Below are 25,236 nucleotides of genomic sequence, written 5' to 3' on the forward strand. Positions count from 1 at the left end.
CATCGAATCTGGAACAGTGGTGAATCGTATTGCATCGTATCAAGGTGTGTATCGAATCGTTGTCAGCGATGAGATTGACATGCCGACCACAGAGCAATGATTGGGGAGTGGGGGGTGGGGAGATCACCTTTCATAGGGAGTCACTGCAGTGGAGACATACAGAAAACTGTTGGACCCCATAAACAAGTTAGTTTCCACCCCACGTTGCTGCTGTGGACACGGGCCACTTGATAAACGTCCCTGTCATGTGGGTGTATTCTCTGCTGATTGAAAATTGCCTCAAAGTATCTTACAATGGGCCTAGATTTCCAGATAGGGTTATGGCTAGAGTAGAGTGGGTGTGAACGGCTGATCCCTGTGTTTTGGAGGCTGCTGACAGATGGGAAACCATCCAGGCTGCACTGGGCTATATTTAGTTGCAAGTTAGTATGTCAATTCACTGACGTTGGTCCAAAACAGCTAAAAATATTCTATGACAGCACAGATCTAGAGGTGAATGAAGAGAATGCAGAGAGAGAGAGAGAGAGAGAGAGAGAGAGAGAGAGAGAGAGAGAGAGAGAGAGAGAGAGAGAGAGAGAGAGAGAGAGAGAGAGAGAGAGAGAGAGAGAGAGAGAGAGAGAGAGAGAGAGAGAGAGAGAGAGAGAGAGAGAGAGAGAGAGAGAGCGTGCGCACAGGCTCAATAAAGTGATTCATTTGGGAGACTGTTGCTTTCTTGACTGTTATACGTAAGCACTTCAGTAGCCCTCTGCAGAACAACAAGGCTGTTGCTGTGCTCAGTGACATACAGCCAACCCTTGCAGATACAAGACTACCAGCTTCACTCTACAAAGCTGTAACAACCTCCAGTGATGCCATATCCTAATGACTGAAAGTAGACAGATGTGTGCCATTTCAGAGAATGTGATCATACATTGTTCAGTAACAAGTTTTAATCTTTTGAAACTAATGACATTCTTCGTTATCAGTAATTATTCAGAAATTATTACAATAGAAATAAATAAAACTTGTTTAATGACAAAGAAAAGTTTTGAAATGATATGCATTCACTGCTTTGAACTGTGTCAGCCAGAAAACATGGACAAGTGAGTGTGCTTGGAAAAAATATACATACACAGCAATCACATGGTTCTAACACTGCATTCATCCAAATTATAAAATTCTCAATGTCTTTAATGAATGTCTGAAAAGCATTCATAGAATTGCAGGACGTTGGAGATACTTAATATTAAACCTCAAGTATGAAAATGTAAAAGATACATAATAACTTGTTTTGCACTACATAACTCCTTTAAAAATTATCTGTGAGAGCAAGACTAATTTCATTTTCAAATATGCTCTTTGAAAGTTAAAATCCGGTTGAAAAATGCAATGAATCTACAACCCCTGGCAAAAATTATGGAATCACCGGCCTCGGAGGATGTTCATTCAGTTGTTTAATTTTGTAGAAAAAAAGCAGATCACAGACATGACACAAAACTAAAGTAATTTCAAATGGCAACTTTCTGGCTTAAGAAACACTATAAGAAATCAGGAAAAAAAATTGTGGCAGTCAGTAACGGTTACTTTTTTAGACCAAGCAGAGGGAAAAAAATATGGAATCACTCAATTCTGAGGAAAAAATTATGGAATCATGAAAAACAAAAGAACGCTCCAACACATCACTAGTATTTTGTTGCACCACCTCTGGCTTTTATAACAGCTTGCAGTCTCTGAGGCATGGACTTAATGAGTGACAAACAGTACTATTCATCAATCTGGCTCCAACGTTCTCTGATTGCTGTTGCCAGATCAGCTTTGCAGGTTGGAGCCTTGTCATGGACCATTTTCTTCAACTTCCACCAAAGATTTTCAATTGGATTAAGATGCGGACTATTTGCAGGCCATGACATTGACCCTATGTGTCTTTTTGCAAGGAATGTTTTCACAGTTTTTGCTCTATGGCAAGATGCATTATCATCTTGAAAAATGATTTCATCATCCCCAAACATCCTTTCAATTGATGGGATAAGAAAAGTGTCCAAAATATCAACGTAAACTTGTGCATTTATTGATGATGTAATGACAGCCATCTCCCCAGTGCCTTTACCTGACATGCAGCCCATATCATCAATGACTGTGGAAATTTACATGTTCTCTTCAGGCAGTCATCTTTATAAATCTCATTGGAACGGCACCAAACAAAAGTTCCAGCATCATCACCTTGCCCAATGCAGATTCGAGATTCATCACTGACTGGACTGGAATCCTCTATTCTGCTTCTACTGGTGGTTGGCTCTCACTGTGGTATTGTATCACTTCCTGTTCCGGAGCACATCGGTGTTTTGCTGTATCTGTTAGCTGTTTAATCTGCGCAGTTAGATTGATCTAGTTAACTAGATAACGATTTGTTTCACAGTGTAATCTTCACGTGCCTTAACTAAAGCACTCCCTCTGCTGAATCACCTCTAAATTATTTACACATTATTCACTTTGTGTGTTTTTAGGAATCCGCTAGCTTAGCGCAGCTACTAGCTCTTAGCCGGTTTAGCATGGCGGCTTCTCCTGTCTCTCCCACACTTTTCTGCTCTGGGTGTGAAATGTTTAGTTATTCCTCGGCCTCCTTTAGCAGTAATGGTACTTGTAATAAGTGTAGCTTATTTGTAGCTTTGGAGGCCAGGCTGGGCGAATTGGAGACTCGGCTCCGCACCTTGGAAAATCCTACAGCTAGCCAGGCTCCTGTAGTCGGTGCGGACCAAGGTAGCTTAGCCGCCGTTAGTTCCCCTCCGGCAGATCCCGAGCAGCCGGGAAAGCAGGCCGACTGGGTGACTGTGAGGACGAAGCGTAGTCCTAAACAGAAGCCCCGTGTACACCGCCAACCCGTTCACATCTCTAACCATTTTTCCCCACTCGGCGACACACCCGCCGAGGAACAAACTCTGGTTATTGGCGACTCTGCTTTGAGAAATGTGAAGTTAGCGACACCAGCAACCATAGTCAATTGTCTTCCGGGGGCCAGAGCAGGCGACATTGAAGGAAATTTGTAACTGCTGGCTAAGGCTAAGCGTAAATTTGGTAAGATTGTAATTCACGTCGGCAGTAATGACACCCGGTTACGCCAATCGGAGGTCACTAAAATTAACACTGAATCGGTGTGTAACTTTGCAAAAACAATGTCGGACTCTGTAATTTTCTCTGGGCCCCTCCCCAATCGGACCGGGAGTGACATGTTTAGCCGCATGTTCTCCCTGAATTGCTGGCTGTCTGAGTGGTGTCCAAAAAATGAGGTGGGCTTCATAGATAATTGGCAAAGCTTCTGGGGAAAACCTGGTCTTGTTAGGAGAGACGGCATCCATCCCACTTTGGATGGAGCAGCTCTCATTTCCTGAAATCTGGCCAATTTTCTTAAATCCTCCAAACCGTGACTATCCAGGGTTGGGACCAGGAAGCAGAGTTGTAGTCTTACACACCTCTCTGCAGCTTCTCTCCCCCTGCCATCCCCTGCCATCCCCGTAGAGACGGTGCCTGCTCCCAGACCACCAATAACCAACAAAAATCTATTTAAGCATAAAAATTCAAAAAGAAAAAATAATATAGCACCTTCAACTGCACCACAGATTAAAACAGTCAAATGTGGTCCATTAAACATTAGATCTCTCTCTTTTAAGTCCCTGTTAGTAAATGACATAATAATTGAGCAACATATTGATTTATTCTGCCTTACAGAAACCTGGTTACAGCAGGATGAATATGTTAGTTTAAATGAATCAACACCCCCGAGTCACACTAACTGCCAGAACGGTCGTAGCACGGGCCGAGGCGGAGGACTAGCAGAAATCTTCCTCTCCAGCTTATTAATTAATCAAAAACCCAGACAGAGCTTTAATTCATTTGAAAGCTTGTCTCTTAGTCTTGTCCATCCAAATTGGAAGTCCCAAAAAACCAGTTTTATTTGTTGTTATCTATCGTCCACCTGGTCGTTACTGTGAGTTTCTCTTTGAATTTTCGGACCTTTTGTCTGACTTAGTGCTTAGCTCAGATAAGATAATGATAGTGGGCAATTTTAACATCCACACAGATGCTGAGAATGACAGCCTCAACACTGCATTTAATCTATTGTTAGACTCGACTGGCTTTGCTCAAAATGTAAATGAGTCCACCCACCACTTTAATCATACCTTAGATCTTGTTCTGACTTATGGTATGGAAATTGAAGACTTAACAGTATTCCCTGAAAACCCCCTTCTGTCTGATCATTTCTTAATAACATTTACATTTACTCTGATGGACTAACCAGCAGTGGGGAATAAGTTTCATTACAGTAGAAGTCTTTCAGAAAGCGCTGTAACTAGGTTTAAGGATATGATTCCTTCTTTATGTTCTCCAATGCCATTTACCAACACAGGGCAGAGTAGCTACCTAAACTCTGTGAGTGAGATAGATTATCTCGTCAATAGTTTTATATCCTCATTGAGGACAACTTTGGATGCTGTAGCTCCTCTGAAAGAGAGCCTCAAATTAGAAGTGCCTGACTCCGTGGTATAACTCACAAACTCGCAGCTTAAAGCAGATAACCCGTAAGTTGGAGAGGAAATGGCATCTCACTAATTTAGAAGATCTTCACTTAGCCTGGAAAAAGAGTCTGTTGCTCTATAAAAAAGTTTCAGTCAGGGTTTAGAATTCATCATAGTACAGAAACAGCATTAGTGAAGGTTACAAATGATCTTCTTATGGCCTCAGACAGTGGACTCATCTCTGTGCTTGTTCTGTTAGACCTCAGTGCTGCTTTTGATACTGTTGACCATAAAATTTTATTACAGAGATTAGAGCATGCCATAGGTATTAAAGGCACTGCGCTGCGGTGGTTTGAATCATATTTATCTAACAGATTACAATTTGTTCATGTAAATGGGGAATCTTCTTCACAGACTAAGGTTAATTATGGAGTTCCACAAGGTTCTGTGCTAGGACCAATTTTATTCACTTTATACATGCTTCCCTTAGGCAGTATTATTAGACAGCATTGCTTAAATTTTCATTGTTGCGCAGATGATACCCAGCTTTATCTATCCATGAAGCCAGAGGACACACACCAATTAGCTAAACTGCAGGATTGTCTTACAGACATAAAGACATGGATGACCTCTAATTTCCTGCTTTTAAACTCAGATAAAACTGAAGTTATTGTACTTGGCCCCACAAATCTTAGAAACATGGTGTCTAACCAGATCCTTACTCTGGATGCCATTACCCTGACCTCTAGTAATACTGTGAGAAATCTTGAAGTCATTTTTGATCAGGATATGTCATTCAATGCGCATATTAAACAAATATGTAGGACTGCTTTTTTGCATTTGCGCAATATCTCTAAAATTAGAAAGGTCTTGTCTCAGAGTGATGCTGAAAAACTACAACTTCTCTACAAGAGTCAAGACAGAATTCAGACTACCAGAGCAAGAATTTTAGCTGAGGAAGCTTCTGTGATTTGAAGCGAAACGTCCTCACGTCAAGCAACCCAGTCCAGTCGAAGATTCAAGCTTCTCTACACTGAAAAACTAATTCATGCATTTATTTCCTCTAGGCTGAACTATTATAATTCATTATTATCAGGTTGTCCTAAAAGTTCCCTGAAAAGCCTTCAGTCAATTCAAAATGCTGCAGCTAGAGTAATGACAGGGACTAGAAGGAAAGAGCATATCTCACCCATATTGGCCTCTCTTCATTGGCTTCCTGTTAATTCTAGAATAGAATTTAAAATTCTTCTTCTTACTTATAAGGTTTTGAATAATCAGGTCCCATCTTATCTTAGGGACCTCATAGTACCATATCACCCCAATAGAGCGCTTGGGGAACAGGAGGCAGAGCCTTCAGCTTTCAGGCTCCTCTCCTCTGGAATCAGCTCCCAATTTGGATCAGGGAGACAGACACCCTCTCTACTTTTAAGATTAGGCTTAAAACTTTCCTTTTTGCTAAAGCTTATAGTTAGGGCTGGATCAGGTGACCCTGAACCATCCCTTAGTTATGCTGCTATAGCCTTAGACTGCTGGGGGGTTCCCATGATGCACTGAGTGTTTCTTTCTCTTTTTGCTCTGTATGCACCACTCTGCATTTAATCATTAGTGATTGATCTCTGCTCCCCTCCACAGCATGTCTTTTTCCTGGTTCTCTCCCTCAGCCCCAACCAGTCCCAGCAGAAGACTGCCCCTCCCTGAGCCTGGTTCTACTGGAGGTTTCTTCCTGTTAAAAGGGAGTTTTTCCTTCCCACTGTCGCCAAGTGCTTGCTCACAGGGGGTCGTTTTGACCGTTGGGGTTTTTCCGTAATTATTGTATGGCTTTGCCTTACAATATAAAGCGCCTTGGGGCAACTGTTTGCTGTGATTTGGCGCTATATAAATAAAATTGATTTGATTTGATCACTGAATATGACTTTCATCCAGTCATCCATAGTCCACGATTGCTTTTCCTTAGCCCATTGTAACCTTGTTTTTTTCTGTTTAGGTGTTAATGATGGCTTTCGTTTAGCTTTTCTGTATGTAAATCCCATTTCCTTTAGGCGGCTTCTTACAGTTCGGTCACAGACGTTGACTTCAGTTTCCTCCCATTTGTTCCTCATTTGTTTTGTTGTGCATTTTTCGATTTTTGAGACATATTGCTTTAAGTTTTCTGTCTTGACGCTTTGATGTCTTCCTTGGTCTACCAGTATGTTTGCCTTTAACAACCTTCCCATGTTGTTTGTATTTGGTCCAGAGTTTAGACACAGCTGACTGTGAACAACCAACATCTTTTGCAACATTGCGTGATGATTTACCCACTTTTAAGAGTTTGATAATCCTCTCTTTTGTTTCAATTGACATCTCTCGTGTTGGAGCCATGATTCATGTCAGTCCACTTGGTGCAACAGCTCTCCAAGGTGTGATCACTCCCTTTTAGATGCAGACTAACGAGCAGATCTGATTTGATGCAGGTGTTAGTTTTGGGGATGAAAATTTACAGGGTGATTCCATAATTTATTCCTCAGAATTGAGTGAGTCCATATTTTTTTCCCTCTGCTTGGTCTAAAAAAGTAACTGTTACTGACTGCCACAATTTTTTTTTCTTGATGTCTTATAGTGTTTCTTAAAGCCAGAAAGTTGCCATTTGAAATGACTTTAGTTTTGTGTCATGTCTGTGATCTGCTTTTTTTTCTACAAAATTAAACAACTGAATGAACATCCTCCGAGGCCGGTGACTCCATAATTATTGCCAGGGGTTGTAAGCATTTTATATAGCTCCACATGTTTAATATACATATGTGGCTGTTACACATGGTCAGTTTTTTTTAATAAAAACACCCACAACCACCTGACCCATCTTGAGAGCCAACACGCACTGCCCAACCCTTAAAAATATGTGCCGATTAATGACCCAAATGTGACCCAACAAAAGTCTACGTTGCAGTGGAATCCAAACCATTTAGGTAGAATATGCTTTCTTATTTAGTCTACATTTTAAAAAGGATAGCCCCTCATACAAACAACGATTTGCACAGTGACTGTAGGTTACGGTACTTCTGCTGCTTGCACGTTTTTTACTGTAAGTGACAAGACAGTAAACTGGGTGTCGTTTTACCTTTAATGAGGTGTAAAGACGGACAGCGAGAGATTTAAGTGGAGAGACTCACTCATTTTAATCAGATAACAGAATGCTGTGCAAAATACTGTATTTTTTGATAAAGTAAATATTGTTTGTGTTGTTGGATGTAGGTGACAGATATTCTGCCATGCTGACTGGTATGACTTTTTCATGTAAATTCAGCCTGTGAACACAGCATAAATGCAGCCAATATCAAGAAGCCCGGAGCGCACCCTCTGACAGACGAAGATGGAAATAATCACATCTTTTCTTGTTAAATGCAGTTGACAGAGGCTGTAATATATCTGTAAATTATGAATTACTTAGTGGGAACTCTCTCACTTTTTGACACTTCAACTGCAATATACATATTCTGACCAAGCAACAACAGTGCAAATTTTGCATCACCACTTTTGGCTTCATAGTAGAGTAGAGCAGAGAACCAAAACATTAAATCAAGGCCTGCATCTCAGATGTACCTTCTGGCAATTTGTAACTAAAGTTTCAAGTCTTATTTTTAAGAAAATCCTCCTCTATACCACTTCATCATGAAGCTGGATAACTGGTGATACAAAATGCAAAGCTTGCACTGTGCACAATGTCTCCAATCACAGCCACATAAGTCTAACTTCTTCTGGGTTGTCTTGGTGGCTTCCCTCACTCTTATTCTTCTTGCACAGTCACTCAGTTTTTGAGAACTGTCTCCTCCATGCAGATTTACTATAGAGTGCCATACTGTTTGTATTTCTTTATAATTGATGTAAATAAAGTTCAAGACATATTCAGCGGCAGCTTTACCATGAGAGTCTCATCCGCAACTACCACAAAAGACTCCGAGCTGTCATTAATGTTAAAGGGGGCAATGCATGGTATTAAGAACAGGGGTATGTCAACTTTTGATGCGGGTCATTTGGGTAGTGTCTGTTGCCATTGTGATTTAAAAAGAGGAAACACAGTTGTTTGACAATAAATGGCTTCACTCAACCACTAACCATGAGTGGAAAAAATACGTTTTTGTGCCAATAAACCAAAAATTCTGCCGGTGTATGTAACCCTTTGAGCACAACTGTACACAGTGTAGAATACCATGAAAGGCATCACATTCAAGAGTAAGGCCTTCACCCACCTCCAACATCATTGGTCCCAAGGCATCTTTGTCAATCACACTTTGACCTGTTGACGAGACATCAGCCTTCTGTACCTCCTCCTCATTTGCTGCTGCAGCTTTCTCTGTTAGTAAGACAGGCACATTTCAAGAGTTTAGAGAAGAAAGAAAACATTCAAGTAGACACAGATCATGAAGAGAAGAGTCATGCAAATGTTTACCAATATAGCTGTAATTACATTGAGATAGGTATTGTGTTATGTGGCACAAACCCACATCACAGACTCATGCATGGTTGACTGGTAGAAGCAAATAAAACTGTCATTCAGAGATAAAACAGAAAAATTATGCTTTCATCTAAAGCTGACCCAGAGATCTGAGGGTTTTTTTTTTGTTGTTTATTTTGTTTTAAAGGGGTTATATATTGGCAAGAGTTTTCAGAAATCTTTCTGGTTATAAAGCAATCGCATTTTGTACCTTGAACAAAACACACCACCCTGGCTCAAGCCCAAGTACTGTGCAGAAAGAAAAGTGAAAGGTCGTTGCATATAAGTGTGTCAGAGCAAGCAATTGCCGTATCCTCAGCAAATCGACTTGATGGATTTTACTGTCATGGAACACAACACACATGCACGCCACTTAATGGAAACACACTGTGTATACAATGCATGCTGCAGCGTAGCTAAGATGGAACTTTGTGGTCAGTGTACAGAGGCAGGTCTTAAAATGTTCCACACACACATACACACACACACAAACGTGACAGTCTCAAAAATCCGTTAAGATCCGGCAATGCAACATGTTTCCGTCATAAATTGCCCATATGAGGTCAACATGCAGAACCATCAAAGCAGATTAAAGTGATCATTGCACACAGAAAAGCAGGTTCATAAAGCTAATGGCCAACACCACAAGCACATTTTGATTTCTCCATTTCAACTCCACTGCGGCAGTAGACATGAAAAATTACAAAAACTGTATATAAATTATGGGACCTCATACCAACTAAGTCAAGTCCACGGTCAACTGTTTCTTTCAACTATTTCAACAGCTGATGAACCATAGCGCACCAACTGAAGTGACATCTCTTTGAGACAATACAGTGCACTGTATATGCTACATTAGTGTGACGTTTTCATAAACAGAAATTAAAGGAATGAAAAGACAATAGTGATACAGTTTTCATTTCAAGTCAAATATGTGACTTATTTCTGAAATAAACTCTCCCTCTCTCCCAAAAGATATTTCTGTGAAGGCTCTCAGTTGTCCAGGTGGTTTCCATAGTAGAGAAGCTTGAATCTTCGACTGGACTGGGTTGCTTGACGCGAGGACGTTTTGCTTCAAATCGCAGAAGCTTCCTCAGCTCAAATTCTTGCTCTGGTAGTCTGACTTCTGTCTTGACTCTTGTAGAGAAGAATAACAGAAGCCACAAAGCTGGAGCTTTAAACTTAACCAGACCCCTCCTACCGAGAGGTAGACTGCTATAGGCTAGTGAATAAACAATAGCTCTAATTAGCACCTATTGTGCTCTAGTTAGCACCCTCCTAATGACAGGGCTGCTGTCCCTCCTAATGAATGGGAGGACGCCTCTCCTGACGGCTCCCCTGATGACTCTCCTGATGATGTGAATGATTAATTACCATGAACAAACTGAAACTGCTTTGACCTGAGTACCCCATTGTAAACAGGGGACAAAGCGTGGTCTCAGACCCCCTCCCGGTTAAGGCTAGGTTTCAACTGTTTCACATAAAATGCCTCCTTCACTCCTGTCTAAACCATTTCCTTTCTCTGGCGAAGATTTGAACTTCCTTGTCCTCAAACGTGTGGTTAGTGTCTTTAAGGTGGAGATGAACTGCAGACTGAGGTCCACCGGCGCCCTCTCTGCGGTGCTGGTTATAACCTTTTGTAACGAACACATACATAGGTGAGACTAAGCAGCTGTTAGCTGTTTTGATTCAAACTTCTCTACTACTCCCAAAAGATACAACAGAGAAGCACATACAGTGCATCCGGAAAGTATTCACAGTGCTTCACTTTTTCCACATTTTGTTATGCCACAGTCTTATTCCAAAATGGATGAAATTCATTTTTCCCCTCAATATACTACACACAATGCAAATTTTATTTAACCAGGTTAGCCCCACGGAGATTCAGACTTCCTCTGCAAAGGAAGACCTGGCCAATTATTATAAAGTTGCCAATCCACCTAACCTGCATGTCTTTACATGTGGGAAGAAAAACCGTAAAAACCGGAGGAAAACACACGCTAACACGGGAGAACATGCAACTCCACACAGAAAGGCCACAGATGGGAATCGAACCCAGACCTTCTTGCCTCTGAGACAACAGTACTAACCACTAATCCAACCAAAAAAATGTCAGGGACCTAAGTATTCACAGCCTTTCTCAAAACTGAGCTCAGGTGCATCCAGTTTCCACTTATCATCCTTGAGAGGTTTCTACAGCTTAAATGGAGTCCACCTGGGGTAAATTCAGTTGATTGGACATGATTTGGAAAGGCACACACCTGTCTACATATAAAGTCCCACAGTTGAGGGTGCATGTCACAGCAAAAACTAAGCATGAAGTCAAAGGAATAGTCTGTAGACCTCAGACAGGATTGTTTCGAGGCACACATCTGGGGAAGGGTACAGAAACATTCCTGCTGCTCTCAAGCCAATGTCCCAATGAGCACAGTGGCTTCAATCATCCATAAATGGAAGAAGTTCGGATACACCAGAACTCTTTCTAGAGCTGCCCGTCCATCTAAACTGAGCAATTGCGGAGAAGGGCCTTAGTCAGGGAGGTGACCAAGAACCCAATGAGCACTCTGTCAGAGCTCCAGCATTCCTTTGTGGAGAGAGGAGAACCTTCCAGAAGGACAATCATCACTGCAGCAATATACCAATCAGGCCTGTATGGTAGTGTGGCCAGATGGAAGCCACTCCTTAGTAAAAGGCACATGGCAGCCTGCCAAAAGGCACCTGAAGGACTCTCAGATGATAAGAAACAAAATTCTCTGGTCTGATGAGACAAAGATTGAACTCTTTGGTGTGAAAGCCAGGCGTCATGTTTAGAGGAAACCAGGCACCATCCCTACAGTGAAGCATGGTGGTGGCAGCATCATGCAGTGGGGATGTTTTTCTGCAGCAGGAACTGAGAGACAAGTCAGGATTGAGGGAAAGATGAATGCAGAAATGTATAGAGACATGCTGGATGAAAACCTGCACCTGTGCACCGCCATTTTCAAAGTTGCATCAACAAAGTATTGAACAAAGGCTGTGAATATTTATGCACGTGAATTCTTAGTTTTTATTTTTAATAAATTTGCAAAAATTTCAAAAAAGATTTTTAATGTCGTCATTATGGGGTGTTGAGTATGAATTTGAGGGATGTGGATCAGAGTGCAGAAGCATGTATATGAACAGCAGGGATCAGGGATAATAAATTCTTAGATGCGGACATGGATGATTCTAAATCATTCACATGTCAAAAATCAATTTTAGCAATGTTAATAGACGTGGGTGCTGGCTACCATTAATGACCACCTTTCACTTTCCTCATGTAAGCATGTATTTCTAATTTTACTCTGGTCATTTTTGGAGCCAGTAATATACTTTTGTACTTGTATATTTGCCATACAGCTGAATTACAACCACTCTACTCCAAATCTGGCAGAAACAGCACATGAAGCAGCTGGAGGTGCTGAGAGTGTTGCTGGAGATAAGATAGGAAAACCCACCTGTTGTTGGACTACAATAAATGCAACACACCACAGAACAAGAAGCACCTACCAACAAAATCTGGTGACATCTGAAAACAGTTTTTTTTTTTTTTACTTAATCTAAAAAACACACTAAATAAATAAATTAATAAAAACAGTTACATGACTGAGAGCTTTGTTGTGAAAAGTGTAGGAACACGGACCCACAACAGGGGGTGCAAATGAACGGACAATGGAATAAGCCAAATATAACAATTTAATGTTGTGAATGTGCACAACAGAGCAACAGACAACACAACTGAGATCACCAGTCAAATAAGTTACGGTGGTGTTTGAGCAGGCTCGAGGATAGAAGACGCCTGTCCAGAAAAGAGCCGGATCCCACACGCCTTCCACTCCACCGGACCTGAAGCTATCCTGGAGCCGCCAAGCACTGGGTCCCCAGGTGGCCACTGCCTCCGGCTGTCAGATCGGGTACTGCTGGCAGAAAGAACAGACAGGTGATGGTGGGTGTATGAACACCCAGCAAACAGTTCAACACGAAGGTGAAAGCACCTCCACCTCTCAATCACAGAGTTTGTACAGATCCTGCAGTAACAATTAACAGTCTGCAAAATCAGATTACTGTCAGTACGTACAGAAGTAAAAAACATTACTACTGTATAAATCAAAGGCTGAGACGTTTACTTCACGGTAGACGATTTCTCGGCAGTGAGGTGAAGATGCTGCCCGGCTCTTATGGAGGTGTGGATGATGATGATGAGTGACAGCTGGTGTTGTAGATGAGTGACAGCTGCCACTCCCAGTGCTCCGGCGCCCTCACGTGCCTGAAGCCCGCACTTCAGGCAGGACGCCCTCTGGTGGTGGGCCAGCAGTACCTCCTCTTCAGCGGCCCACACAACAGGACACCCCCCCCCCCCCCCCTCAACGGGCGCCAGGAGGCGCCCAACCAGGTTTGTCCGGATGTCGGTGGTAGAATTCGGCCAGGAGGGCCGGGTCCAGGATGAAGCTCCTCTTCACCCAGGAGCGCTCTTCGGGTCCATAACCCTCCCAGTCCACCAGATACTGGAATCCCCGGCCCTTACGACGGACGTCCAGGAGCCGGCGAACTGTCCACGCAGGCTCCCCGTCGATGATCCGGGCAGGAGGTGGCGCCGTTCCGGGGGCACAGAGGGAAGAGCTGTGGTGAGGCTTGACCCGGGAGACATGGAATACAGGATGGATCCGCAGTGAAGCTGGCAGCCTCAGCTTCACCGCGGCAGGACTGAGGACCTTGACGATGGGGAAAGGGCCAATGTACCGATCCTGCAGCTTGTGGGACTCCACCAGTAATGGGATGTCCTTCGTAGACAGCCACACCTCCTGCACGGGCTGGTATGCAGGGGCCGGGGACCGCCGGCGGTCTGCATGGGCCTTGGCCCTCGTCCGGGCTTTGAGCAGGGCAGAGCGCCACACCCGACGGCACCGCCTCAGATGGGCCTGGACCGAGGGCACCCGACCTCTCCCTCCACTAGCGGGAACAATGGGGGCTGGTACCCCAAACACACCTCAAACGGGGAGAGGCCGGTGGCAGACGAGACTTGACTGTTGTGTGCGTACTCGATCCAGGCCAGATGGTTACTCCAGGCCGTCGGGTGCGCTGAGGTCACACAGCGAAGGGCCTGTTCCAACTCCTGGTTGGCCCGCTCTACCTGTCCGTTGGTCTGGGGATGGTACCCGGACGAGAGGCTCACGGAGGCCCCCAGCTCTCTACAGAAACTCCTCCAGACCTGCGAGGAGAACTGGGGACCACAGTCAGAGACGACATCAGAAGGAATCCCATGCAGACGCACGGCGTGGTGGACCAGGAGGTCAGCAGTCTCCTGGGCCGTTGGGAGCTTCGGGAGGGCCACGAAGTGGGCCGCCTTGGAGAACCGGTCCACTATCGTGAGGATGGTGGTCATGCCCTGGGACGGCGGGAGGCCCGTGACAAAGTCCAGGCCAATGTGGGACCAGGGGCGGTGGGGCACAGGTAACGGTTGGAGGAGACCCTGTGCCTGTTGGTGGTCTGCCTTACCCCTGGAACAGGTGGTGCAGGCCTGGACATACTCCCGGACATCGGCTTCCATGGACGCCAACCAGAAGCGCTGCCTGACCACTGCCACAGTCCTTCGCACCCCTGGGTGACAGGAGAGCTTGGACCCGTGACAGAAGCCCAGGACAGCAGCTCTGGCTTCTGGTGGGACATAGAGTTTGTTCTTAGAGCCGGTCCCCTGGTCCGGGTTCCGTGTCAGGGCCTCCCGGACGGTCTTCTCCACGTCCCAGGTGAGGGCTGCCACGATAGTTGACTCGGGGATGATAGGTTCCGGTGGATCTGACAGCTCGACCTTGACCTCTTCATGGACCCGGGACAGGGTGTCAGATCGCTGGTTCTTAGTCACGGGACGGTAGGTAATCCGGAAGTCAAATCGCCCGAAGAACAGTGACCAGCGGGCTTGCCTGGGGTTCAGACGCTTGGCGGTCCGAATGTACTCCAGGTTCCGATGGTCCGTGACAACCGTAAATGGTACCGCAGCTTCCTCCAACAGGTGTCTCCACTCCTCAAGAGCCTCTTTCACCGCAAGAATGTCCCGATTGCCAACGTCATAGTTCCGCTCCGCCGGGGTCAACCTGCGGGAAAAATAGGCACACGGATGGAGAACCTTGTCGGACTCCCCGCTCTGGGACAGCATGGCTCCTATCCCTGAGTCAGAGGCATCCACTTCAACAACAAACTGGCGATTGGGATCGGGCTGCACCAGAACGGGTGCAGACGAGAACCGACGTTTCAACTCCCTAAACGCGGCTTCGCACCGATCCGACCAGGTGAAGGGGACTTTAGTGGAGGTCAGGGCCATCAGGGGGCCAACTACCTGGCTATAACCCTTAATAAACCTCCGGTAGAAATTAGCAAAGCCGAGGAACTGTTGCAGCTTCCTACGGCTCGTCGGTTGGGGCCAATCCCTCACCGCCACAACCTTGGCCGGATCGGGTGTGACGGAGTTGGAGGAGATGATGAACCCCAGGAAGGACAAAGAAGTATGGTGGAACTCGCACTTCTCGCCCTTCACAAACAGCCGGTTCTCCAACACGCTGCAGGACCTGACGTACATGCTGGACATGGGTCTCAGGATCCGGGGAGAAGATGAGGATGTCGTCCAGGTATACGAAGACGAACCGGTGCAGGAAGTCCCGCAAGACGTCATTAACCAATGCCTGGAACGTCGCGGGCACATTGGTGAGGCCGAACGGCATGACCAGGTACTCAAAGTGACCAAACGGGGTGTTGAATGCCGTCTTCCACTTGTCTCCCTTCCGGATCCGAACCAGGTGGTACGTATTTCTAAGATCCAATTTGGTAAAAATTTGGGCTCCGTGCAGGGGCGTGAACACAGAATCTAACAGAGGCAGCGGGTATCGATTATGAACCGTGACTTCGTTCAGTCCCCTGTAGTCAATGCATGGACGGATTCCGCCGTCTTTTTTGCCCACAAAAAAGAAACCTGCACCCATCGGGGAGGTGGAGTTCCGGATCAACCCGGCAGCTAAGGAGTCCCGGATGTAGGTCTCCATTGATTCACGCTCAGGACAAGAGAGGTTGTACAGCCTGCTGGACGGGTACTCAGCGCCTGGGATCAAATCAATGGCACAATCGTACGGACGGTGCGGGGGAAGAGTGAGTGCCAGATCTTTGCTGAAGACGTCAGCAAGATCATGGTACTCCTCAGGCACCGCTGACAGATTGGGGGGGACTTTAACCTCCTCATTAGCGGTCACACCGGGTGGAACCGAGGATCCTAAACATTCCCGGTGGCAGGTGTCGCTCCACTGCATCACTACCCCAGACGGCCAATCAATCCGGGGATTGTGCTTTAATATCCATGGAAACCCCAAAATCACTCGGGAGGTAGAAGGTGTTACATAAAACACAATCTCCTCCTTGTGATTTCCAGACACCACCAATGTCACTGGTTGTGTCTGATGTGTGACTAATGGAAGAAGGGTGCCATCTAGTGCCCGTACCTTCAATGGGGAAGGTAGTGCCACTAGGGGGAGCCCTGCCTCCCTAGCCCATCTGCTGTCCAGCAGATTCCCTTCAGACCCCGTGTCCACCAGTGCTGGGGCGTGAAGGGTAAGATCCCCACAAAGGATCGTTACTGGAATGCGTGCTGATTTACGGGTTTTTCCCGCGTGGATGTTATGACCCACCCTTAACCCAGTCTCTAAGGGCGGGCCTTGAAGTTTAACCGTTTGGGGCAGTTTCTTTGTATGTGCTCATCAGAGCCACAGAAAAAAACACTCCCTGCAAGCCAGCCTCCATTGTCTGTCATGTGATTTTACTTTGGCCCTGCTCGTGTCCATAGCTTCATCAGCAGGGGGAGCTGTGGTTCCACGGGGCTCTCTGACTGTGGAGCGTGGAGACGGCGGCACCCTTTCGGACCCGGAAGGAAGAGAGACGGCTTGCGCCCGGCCACGCCCTTCGCCCCGCTCCCGACGGTGTTCTTCTAACCGGTTGTCTAACCGTATAACCAGGTCAACAAGCCCGTCAAAATCCCGCGGCTCATCCTTAGCCAGCAGGTGCTCCTTCAGGACCAGAGACAGTCTGTTTACGAAGGCGGCGCGGAGTGCAACGTTATTCCAGCCGGACCTCGCAGCCGCGATGCGGAAGTCGACGGTGTACTCGGCTGCACTCCGACGTCCCTGTCTCATAGACAGCAGCACAGTCGAAGCGGTCTCGCCTCTATTGGGATGATCAAACACTTGTATAAACTCCCTCACAAACCCGGTATATGTTGTTAGGAGCCGTGAGTTTTGCTCCCAGAGCACCGTAGCCCAAGCGCGTGCCTTTCCTCGAAGCAAAGTGATGACATAAGCCACCCGGCTGGCATCTGACGCGTACATAACGGGACTTTGTGCAAAGACGAGCGAGCACTGCATTAAGAAGTCCGCGCACGTCTCGACACAACCTCCGTACGGTTCCGGTGGGCTTATGTATGCTTCAGGGGATGGGGGTTCATTGAATCACCACTGGAACGTCTGTATTTTGTGCTCGGTCGGCTGGAGGAGGCGCTGCAGCAGCGCTTGGAATGCGCGCTTCCACCTGGGCGGTGAGAGCCTCCATCCTCCGATTGAGTATGATGTTCTGCTCGGTTACTAAATCCAACCGAGCAGTGAAGGTGGTTAAGATTTGCTGCAGCTCTCCTAACACGCCTCCTGCCGACGCCTGTGCACCCTGTGTTTCCATTGGCGGTTCAAGCGATGGTTGACGCCCCTCGGGATCCATGACGCTGGCCGAGAAATCCTGTTGTGAAAAGTGTAGGAACACGGACCCACAACAGGGGGTGCAAATGAACGGACAATGGAATAAGCCAAATCTAACAATTTAATGTTGTGAATGTGCACAACAGAGCAACAGACAACACAATTGAGATCACCAGTCAAATAAGTTACAGTGGTGTGTGAGCAGGCTCGAGGATAGAAGACGCCTGTCCAGAAAAGAGCCGGATCCCACACGCCTTCCACTCCACCGGACCTGAAGCAATCCTGGAGCCGCCAAGCACTGGGTCCCCAGTTGGCCACTGCCTCCGGCTGTCAGATCGGGTACTGCTGGCAGAAAGAACAGACAGGTGATGGTGGGTGTATGAACACCCAGAAAACAGTTCAACACGAAGGTGAAAGCACCTCCACCTCTCAATCATGGAGTTTGTACAGATCCTGCAGTAACAATTAACAGTCTGCAAACTCAGATTACTGTCAGTACGTACTGAAGTAAAAAATGTTACTACTGTATAAATCAAAGGCTGAGACGTTTACTTCACGTTAGACGATTTCTCGGCAGTGAGGTGAAGATGCTGCCCGGCTCTTATGGAGGTGTGGATGATGATGATGAGTGATAGCTGGTGTTGTAGATGAGTGACAGCTGCCACTCCCAGTGCTCCGGCGCCCTCACGTGCCTGAAGCCCGCACTTCAGGCAGGATGCCCTCTGGTGGTAGGCCAGCAGTACCTCCTCTTCAGCGGCCCACACAACAAGCTTCTTGCATCGCTTAATATAACCTCTGGTTTTAAAAAATTCCACACTCAATTAGCCCTTTGGAGACTCAGTTGAATGCACCACTGAAAGGAAACTGATATTTAACTTCATACATGTCTACAAAAGAATCCAAAATTGCTTATTTGCTGAGTATCATGGCTGTCATTTATGGTTTAACACCTAAAACCATTTCTACTATTTTAATTGTGCAGCGCATCACAACTTTAGTTCCTTGAAAATGGCTTGCTCTTCCCCTAAGAAAGCTTCATCAGTTCCAAGTTACAGTAGTGAGGTTTAGCATAAGTGCAGCACAGCTAGTGTACATGTGCAACATGACGAAGTGCAAATACATGTTTTACATTTTACTGTAGCGGAAATACTCCAAACCAGAGTATTTCCACTACACCGATCCACAATGTTTCACTTCCAATCTGATCCCAATAAATGAATTTAGATATCTGCCGATACAGATACTTTTCTGATCCAATACCAGAGCTCTGTTTGCTTTAATATTATTATTATTATTGATTTTCTATGAGGATTTTCTTAAGAAGGAGACATGAAAGTTCAGCTACAATTTGCCAAAAGGTGTATCTAAGATGAAAGCCTAGATTTGATGTTTTGGTGAAAGAATTAAGTACTTTTATTTTTTACAGCCATTTATAGCCTTATTTTTATAGACTTAAAGAGAAAAGACAGCAGAGAAGTTGTTTCCATCCCACACAGCTGACTTTATTTTCTCAAATTTTTCTTCTGTTCAGATCTGAAGGGAATCTGTACATCTTGAAGCCCTTGCTGTGTCTATTTATGCCTCCAAATGCACAACAACCCAGTATTTTCAGCAAATGAATAAATAAAATAGCTGGATTTACATGCAGACAGATTAACAGCGAACACTATTTTGAACCCAAGATGGCACCATGAGTCACGTGACCGATTTTTTTTTTTTTGACTTGTCATGAACCCACTCTATCAAGGCACACTAGTTTCACAGCTTCTAGACGCTGAAGCGGCTGACTTTTCAGCACACATTTTCAGCAACAATTCAGTTCCATTTTTCAGAAAATCTGTACTCGACGAACAGACAATTTGAACCCGACAACTGGGCGGAACTGCGAATGACAGCTCTCTCAAATAGCTCTGTTTCAAAAACCTTTCCTCCTCACGCTCAGAAGCAAACAAAGCAGAGAGCAAACAGCAGCAGTTGACAGGATTCAAAGTGGCTCCTCATGTATAGGAAAACGTCGCGGGTTGGATCGGTATTTTCAGATACTTGAATTAAGTCTGTATTGGAAGCCAATCCCGATACCGGATCGGTCGCAACCTTAAACCAGAGTCAATCACTGCACGTAAAACTGTACTTACACAGGTGGTGGAAGCAGGGGGGAGTTGAGGAGCAACAGCCCTTCTGGGTTTTGGAATTTAAAATCAGTGAATGAGAGATACACAGGTGTAAACGTGGCTCAACTGTTAAAGAATGTATTGGAAGTAAATTCATTATGGATCATTATGTCTGCCAAGGATGTAATAAATCATTGGAATTTATTCCTTTATTTGTCTGTATGTTAGCAGGATTACGTCAAAACTACTGCACAGATCTTGAAGAAATTTTCACCAAAGATAGATATTAGGCCATGGAAGACTGCATTAAATTTTGGAGTTGATCCGGATCTGGATTCTGGATCAAGTTTCACTTTATATAGGGTTTGAAGGATTACTGTTAGCAGGATTACGTCAAAACTACTGCTTGGATTTTGAAGAAATTTTGACCACAGACAGATATTAGGCCATGGAAGGCTCCATTACATTTTGGGGTGATCCAGATTTTGGATCAAGATTTCACTTTATATAGGCTTTTAAGGATTATGTCAAAACTACTTCACAGATCTCACCAAATTTGCACCACAGATAGATATTAGGGCATGAAAGACTACACTGAATTTTAGAGGTGATCCAGATCGATGGAAATCGGATATATCTGATTGCTTGTTACAAAAACTTTGCTTTGAAAAGTACCAAGTCATCACACAGTGAGAAAAAACAAGATGCATTGATAATTGCTTTATAATTGAATCACAGCCCTCTGAACCATAATTGAATGGAATTGTGAGGTGCTTTGGGATTCCTACACCAAATATACACACGTACACAGTCTGTCAAAATCAAACAGAGTCCATTCTCATCCCTCTATCAATTAATGTGTTTTGCAAGACCGGACAACAACTTTTCAATGATCACATTGTAGGTTTCCACTCTGACTCATTGAGTCCCCTTCGCAGTCTTCTCATTCTCTGGGGACTCAACTGCAAAAGTTACTTTTTCCTCCCTCATTGTGCCAGTGATAGATACACGCTTCAATCCTGAGATACCTTTTCAAATTGAGATCACTGAGTGATGCTGCAAACAAATGGAGAGAGATCTCAACAGTTCCTGTGCACTACCCAACTTCACATCAAGCAGCTGCATAGTGGCTTTGAATCAGTATCCTTCAGATTAGTCAGTACTACTTTCTCCTGGTTATCAAGCTTTCAACAGAACGTACCCACCTTATACATGGCATCATCCTTTCACTCTACACCTTTTGTGAACACTCTCAAAGCTTCTCTTATTGCACTGCAGCTTTCGTTCAAAACTTTGGGGGAGTCAGTTTGACAACTTCATCAGTTAGTTGTTTTCAGTTGTTTCAGGTCCTGCATGTTCCCATCTTTGTTAAATATCTCATTCTGAAGGTGAGAGGATGGAGCACAAAATGCATACAAAGACTGAAGTAGGTAAACGAAATCACAGTGCAGGGCACATAAATCAAATGTGCCTGAAGACAATTATGTTTGCCAGCCATCTTACTGACTGTTAAACATAACGTTATAACTTTGCTGCCAGCAATTTGACACTCTAACCCCAGATTGCGAGACATGCATTCATGAAGAGTCTATCCATCGTGATTGTGAATAGGCAGGAGCAACCTACATTCTCTTTTTCACCGACACATTTGAAAATGCATGTCAGCTGGTCAAGAAGAACAACCTTAAATATCCCTTTGCACTGAAATTCTTCTAATTACAGTTGGACACAGCTGGAACAGTGGGCAGCCATAGTTTGTAACCTAGGGACCAACTCCAGATGTAGAGATGCTGCCTTGGTCAGGGGCAGAGAAAAGAGCAGATCCTAATGAGCATGTTTTTGATTGTGTGTGTGTAACAAACAAACAAACAACAAAAAACCTCCACACAAAAAGGAACTGGGCATGGGTGGTATCAAACCGCAGACCTTGCTGTGAGGAACCATGCTATGTACATATGGGAGGGTGAATCTGTGATCTTTTAAAAGAAACACAATATTCATTCTCTTTAATAAAGATTTTCCCTCCTTTTCAAACAAACTTGAGTATCAATAACACTTTGTACCATCTTGGCACTGCTTTTCAACCACTCCTGATGAGCTCCCATTTTCCATTATGGACACAAATACTAGAAGCTACAACAGATAGCATATGTTGTCTGCAATATGTACCAAAGGACAATTCTATGGTAACGGAATTACAACAGCAGCAAAATCTGGACATATGGCATCTAACCATAACAGATTAGCTCAGATTGTAATCCCGTTACCGTAGAATTGCCCCAAATCTAAACTAGGCAACACAAAATTTCTAATAGTTTGACAATTAATGTATATACTTGGGTTTAAACATGGTAACAATGTATAGCACTTCATTTTTTTTAAGTCATGATTACTTCATTCTACTTGAAATTTAGGGTCTGGTAGCCTGAAGTTGCATTATAATGCTCTTCTTTTGTCCATGCGAGTGACCGGGTTAATAACCATGCAGAGAAGCCTTATGTTCAGAACGCAGGCTGCCCTACTTTTAGAGAGATGGCAATGAGAGGCTGAATTCGAGTAGACTGCTGGGGGGGGGGGGGGATTTTTTTTTTTTCCTGAAGCAGCATGCCAAATAGAGGGCTGACCATATGGTGAAAAAAAAAATGATATGGTGAAACACAAACAATTGTATTCTTCATTTTAAGGTGCTGAAATCAGATAAATGTAGGTTTCTCTGCAGGCTCGAGCAACACCGCATAGACACACTTTCATCGATTTTATCATTAATAAATTGTGCATCAGCAGGACCTCTGCAGGCCCTGTGGGGCCAAGTACACCAGCACAGCTGCCCTGAGTACAGATCTATCACTCAATGTCATAACTGTTCTAAATGGCTCTTTGTTCATCTGTAGAACGGTGCCACAAATCGAGGGATGCACCTAATTACTTTTAAGGATGAGTGTCAGATAAAAGACAACTAACATTTACCTTTTCCACCTCTTATTTTATGGTAGTACAATTGCCTCTTCAAACATTTAGCATGTCTTAAGTAGAATTAAAGAACTAAAAGCATGTACTTAATGCAGATCAGCTGAGCTAAGTCAACAGCTTAGAAGTATTTGCGTTTACAATGGCAAAGGACGTTTTAAAAGCTTTAGCAGTACCACCACTTTATAGGCTGCATAAAGACATCATGAGTCAGTTCGTCTTTTCAGAGCCAAGAATCTGCAAAAAGAAAACACATCCCCTTACACAGCACGATGCAAAGGGTTTAGCACATTGAGTTGTTTTCACACCTAATAAATGGGGTTGTTCAGCCAAGACCAATGATCAAATGTCACAATGTTTCACTTTTCCCATGGTTCAGTTTGCAATATGTATTTACACACCAAAGCGTGGAAGGAAGAACCATGTGTGAGCACACTGCCACCTAACTGATCGGGAGTGTGTGCAGTCTGAGGAGATACTATAACGGAGAAATCACAAGTCTCAATTTTGTATTTATTTATTTATTTTTAGTGACACTGACGGGCTTGAGTATTCTGATGAGGATCCTGGTTCACTGATTAAGCCTTTGGATTTTATTTTGAGAAGCACTTTGGACAGCCTGCATGGCTTTGTCAGTAAAAATATGCATTGTGGTTTGGCACAGGTTTTACCCTGGATACTCTTTCTGACGCAACTGGGCGAAACGCACACAGCCCTTGGTCTACCCAAGCGGTCTCCCAGCCAAGTACTAATCAGGATTTTCTACTTCGCGTCTGAGGTCTGACAGAATCAGATGGACACCGAGCAGATTCACAACGGAGATTCCATGTCTTTACTTCAAATCAAATCACTTTATTTATTCAGTAAACTTTCATAATAGAGAGGACCACAGATTACTTTGTGATCTGACTAGAAGTATCAGCACAGCAATTACCCTTGGGTTGAAAACTATTTTCTCAGTTTCCTCAGCCTGGATGACAAGTTCGTTTTCACACTGCTTACTTGTTCCACTCTCCCTCCTTGTTTACTTTTTTGCTTCACTGCCCATAGATCAAACAGTTTACAGTAGGAAATGGTCATGGATTCTGATATTAAAGCTACAAACTGCCGATGTCGCCTTTGTGTTCATTTCTTCTGTGGTTTGGCTGTGCGATCTGTGATGAAATCCTGCAGTACTGAAAGGTTTTATTTCTCCTGATGAAAAATGTGCACTTTGTCAGTCATAACTGAAAATCGACTGCCACCGCCCTACTGTGTTGATATGATGCTCTTAATGAGTGTTTGCTTGAATGACATTAATAAATAACTCAGAATTAGTTGGTGTCTGGTGTTCTTGCCTGTATTAAATGATCTGTCACTCAAACTAAATATGACAGCAGGTTTCAATTGCATTTTGATTTTCAGTCAAAAATTAATATTACATCAACTCTCACACCACGGTGGCGCCTAACAATTGTTTTCTAAATAAATCTATCAATCAGCTATTTTACGTTTTTAGTACTTGATTAATATAACAATGAATTTACCATGATTAAACTGCAAAAACTTGTCATTTATATTTCAATATTTTTTAACAACTGTCTTCTCTTTAAAACAAAACAAAAAAACATATGGACATTATTCTCCAACACACACAAAGCCCAATCATATTTAAATAATGGATTATGTTGACGTATCACCCAGGCCTATTATTCCAACTATACATTAAGTAAACCGTTGGTGCTTTTTAAAAAAAAAAACATTACTCATGTATAGGTCCTGAGACCCATTGGTGGCAGTGCTAAAGACCCCCTGACACTTGCACGACTTTGATCCATGTCCTCACACACTCTGCCATGCATGAGAATAAAGTCTTCTCGTTGTTACAAACTATATGCGGCTTTGTACACGTGCGCAAAGAAAATTCTGAAATGTTCAAAATCTCCATCATGCATTAATTACATCAACAGTACACAAACAATTGAAAAACACTGCATGTAAGTGCAAGTGATTGCGTCAGCACACCGCATCACAGCGCAGCTCATCTGAACGATTATAACGAGCTATTAAATCTATCATAAATGTACTTTTACAGCTATACACAAGAAGGGATGGACACGTAACTGTTTTACAAAGCCATTACAATATAAACATGACAAATAATTACCTTTTTTGACTGTTCCAAATGCTTTCTCCACCTCATTAAGACCATGCGTGCGAGAGCAAAAAACTGCAGCTGGAGCAGTCCTCTGTGATTCCGGAAGCAATTAGAGGCATTTTCAACAGCCAACTCCAAAAGAAAATGATTAATCCACCATGAAATTATTATTTTAGATATGCAGCATCCAGCGCACAACACGTGGCAATCAGTGGAACAAAGTGCGGTGTCCAGCTGGGAAGACAGCGGGTGGGATCGTCAAGTGCACGGATCAAAGTCGTGCAAGTGTCAGGGCACCTTAACCTCCAGATTCTGTAGCATGAGG

The 25,236-nt window shown here is 44.2% G+C and overlaps 1 protein-coding gene across 1 annotated transcript in view; it reads right to left on the reverse strand.

The window, feature by feature from the left end:
- ncoa2 (nuclear receptor coactivator 2) overlaps positions 1 to 25,236 on the reverse strand; it is a 296,306-nt gene that overhangs the window by 138,510 nt on the left and 132,560 nt on the right. The window contains exon 5 of the mRNA XM_034169909.1: positions 8,714 to 8,817. Coding sequence (XP_034025800.1) covers positions 8,714 to 8,817 — 104 coding nt within the window. The remainder of the gene's footprint in view (positions 1 to 8,713; positions 8,818 to 25,236) is intronic.

The sequence above is a fragment of the Thalassophryne amazonica genome, chromosome 1, assembly GCF_902500255.1.
Source record: "Thalassophryne amazonica chromosome 1, fThaAma1.1, whole genome shotgun sequence".
NCBI lineage: Eukaryota > Metazoa > Chordata > Actinopteri > Batrachoidiformes > Batrachoididae > Thalassophryne > Thalassophryne amazonica.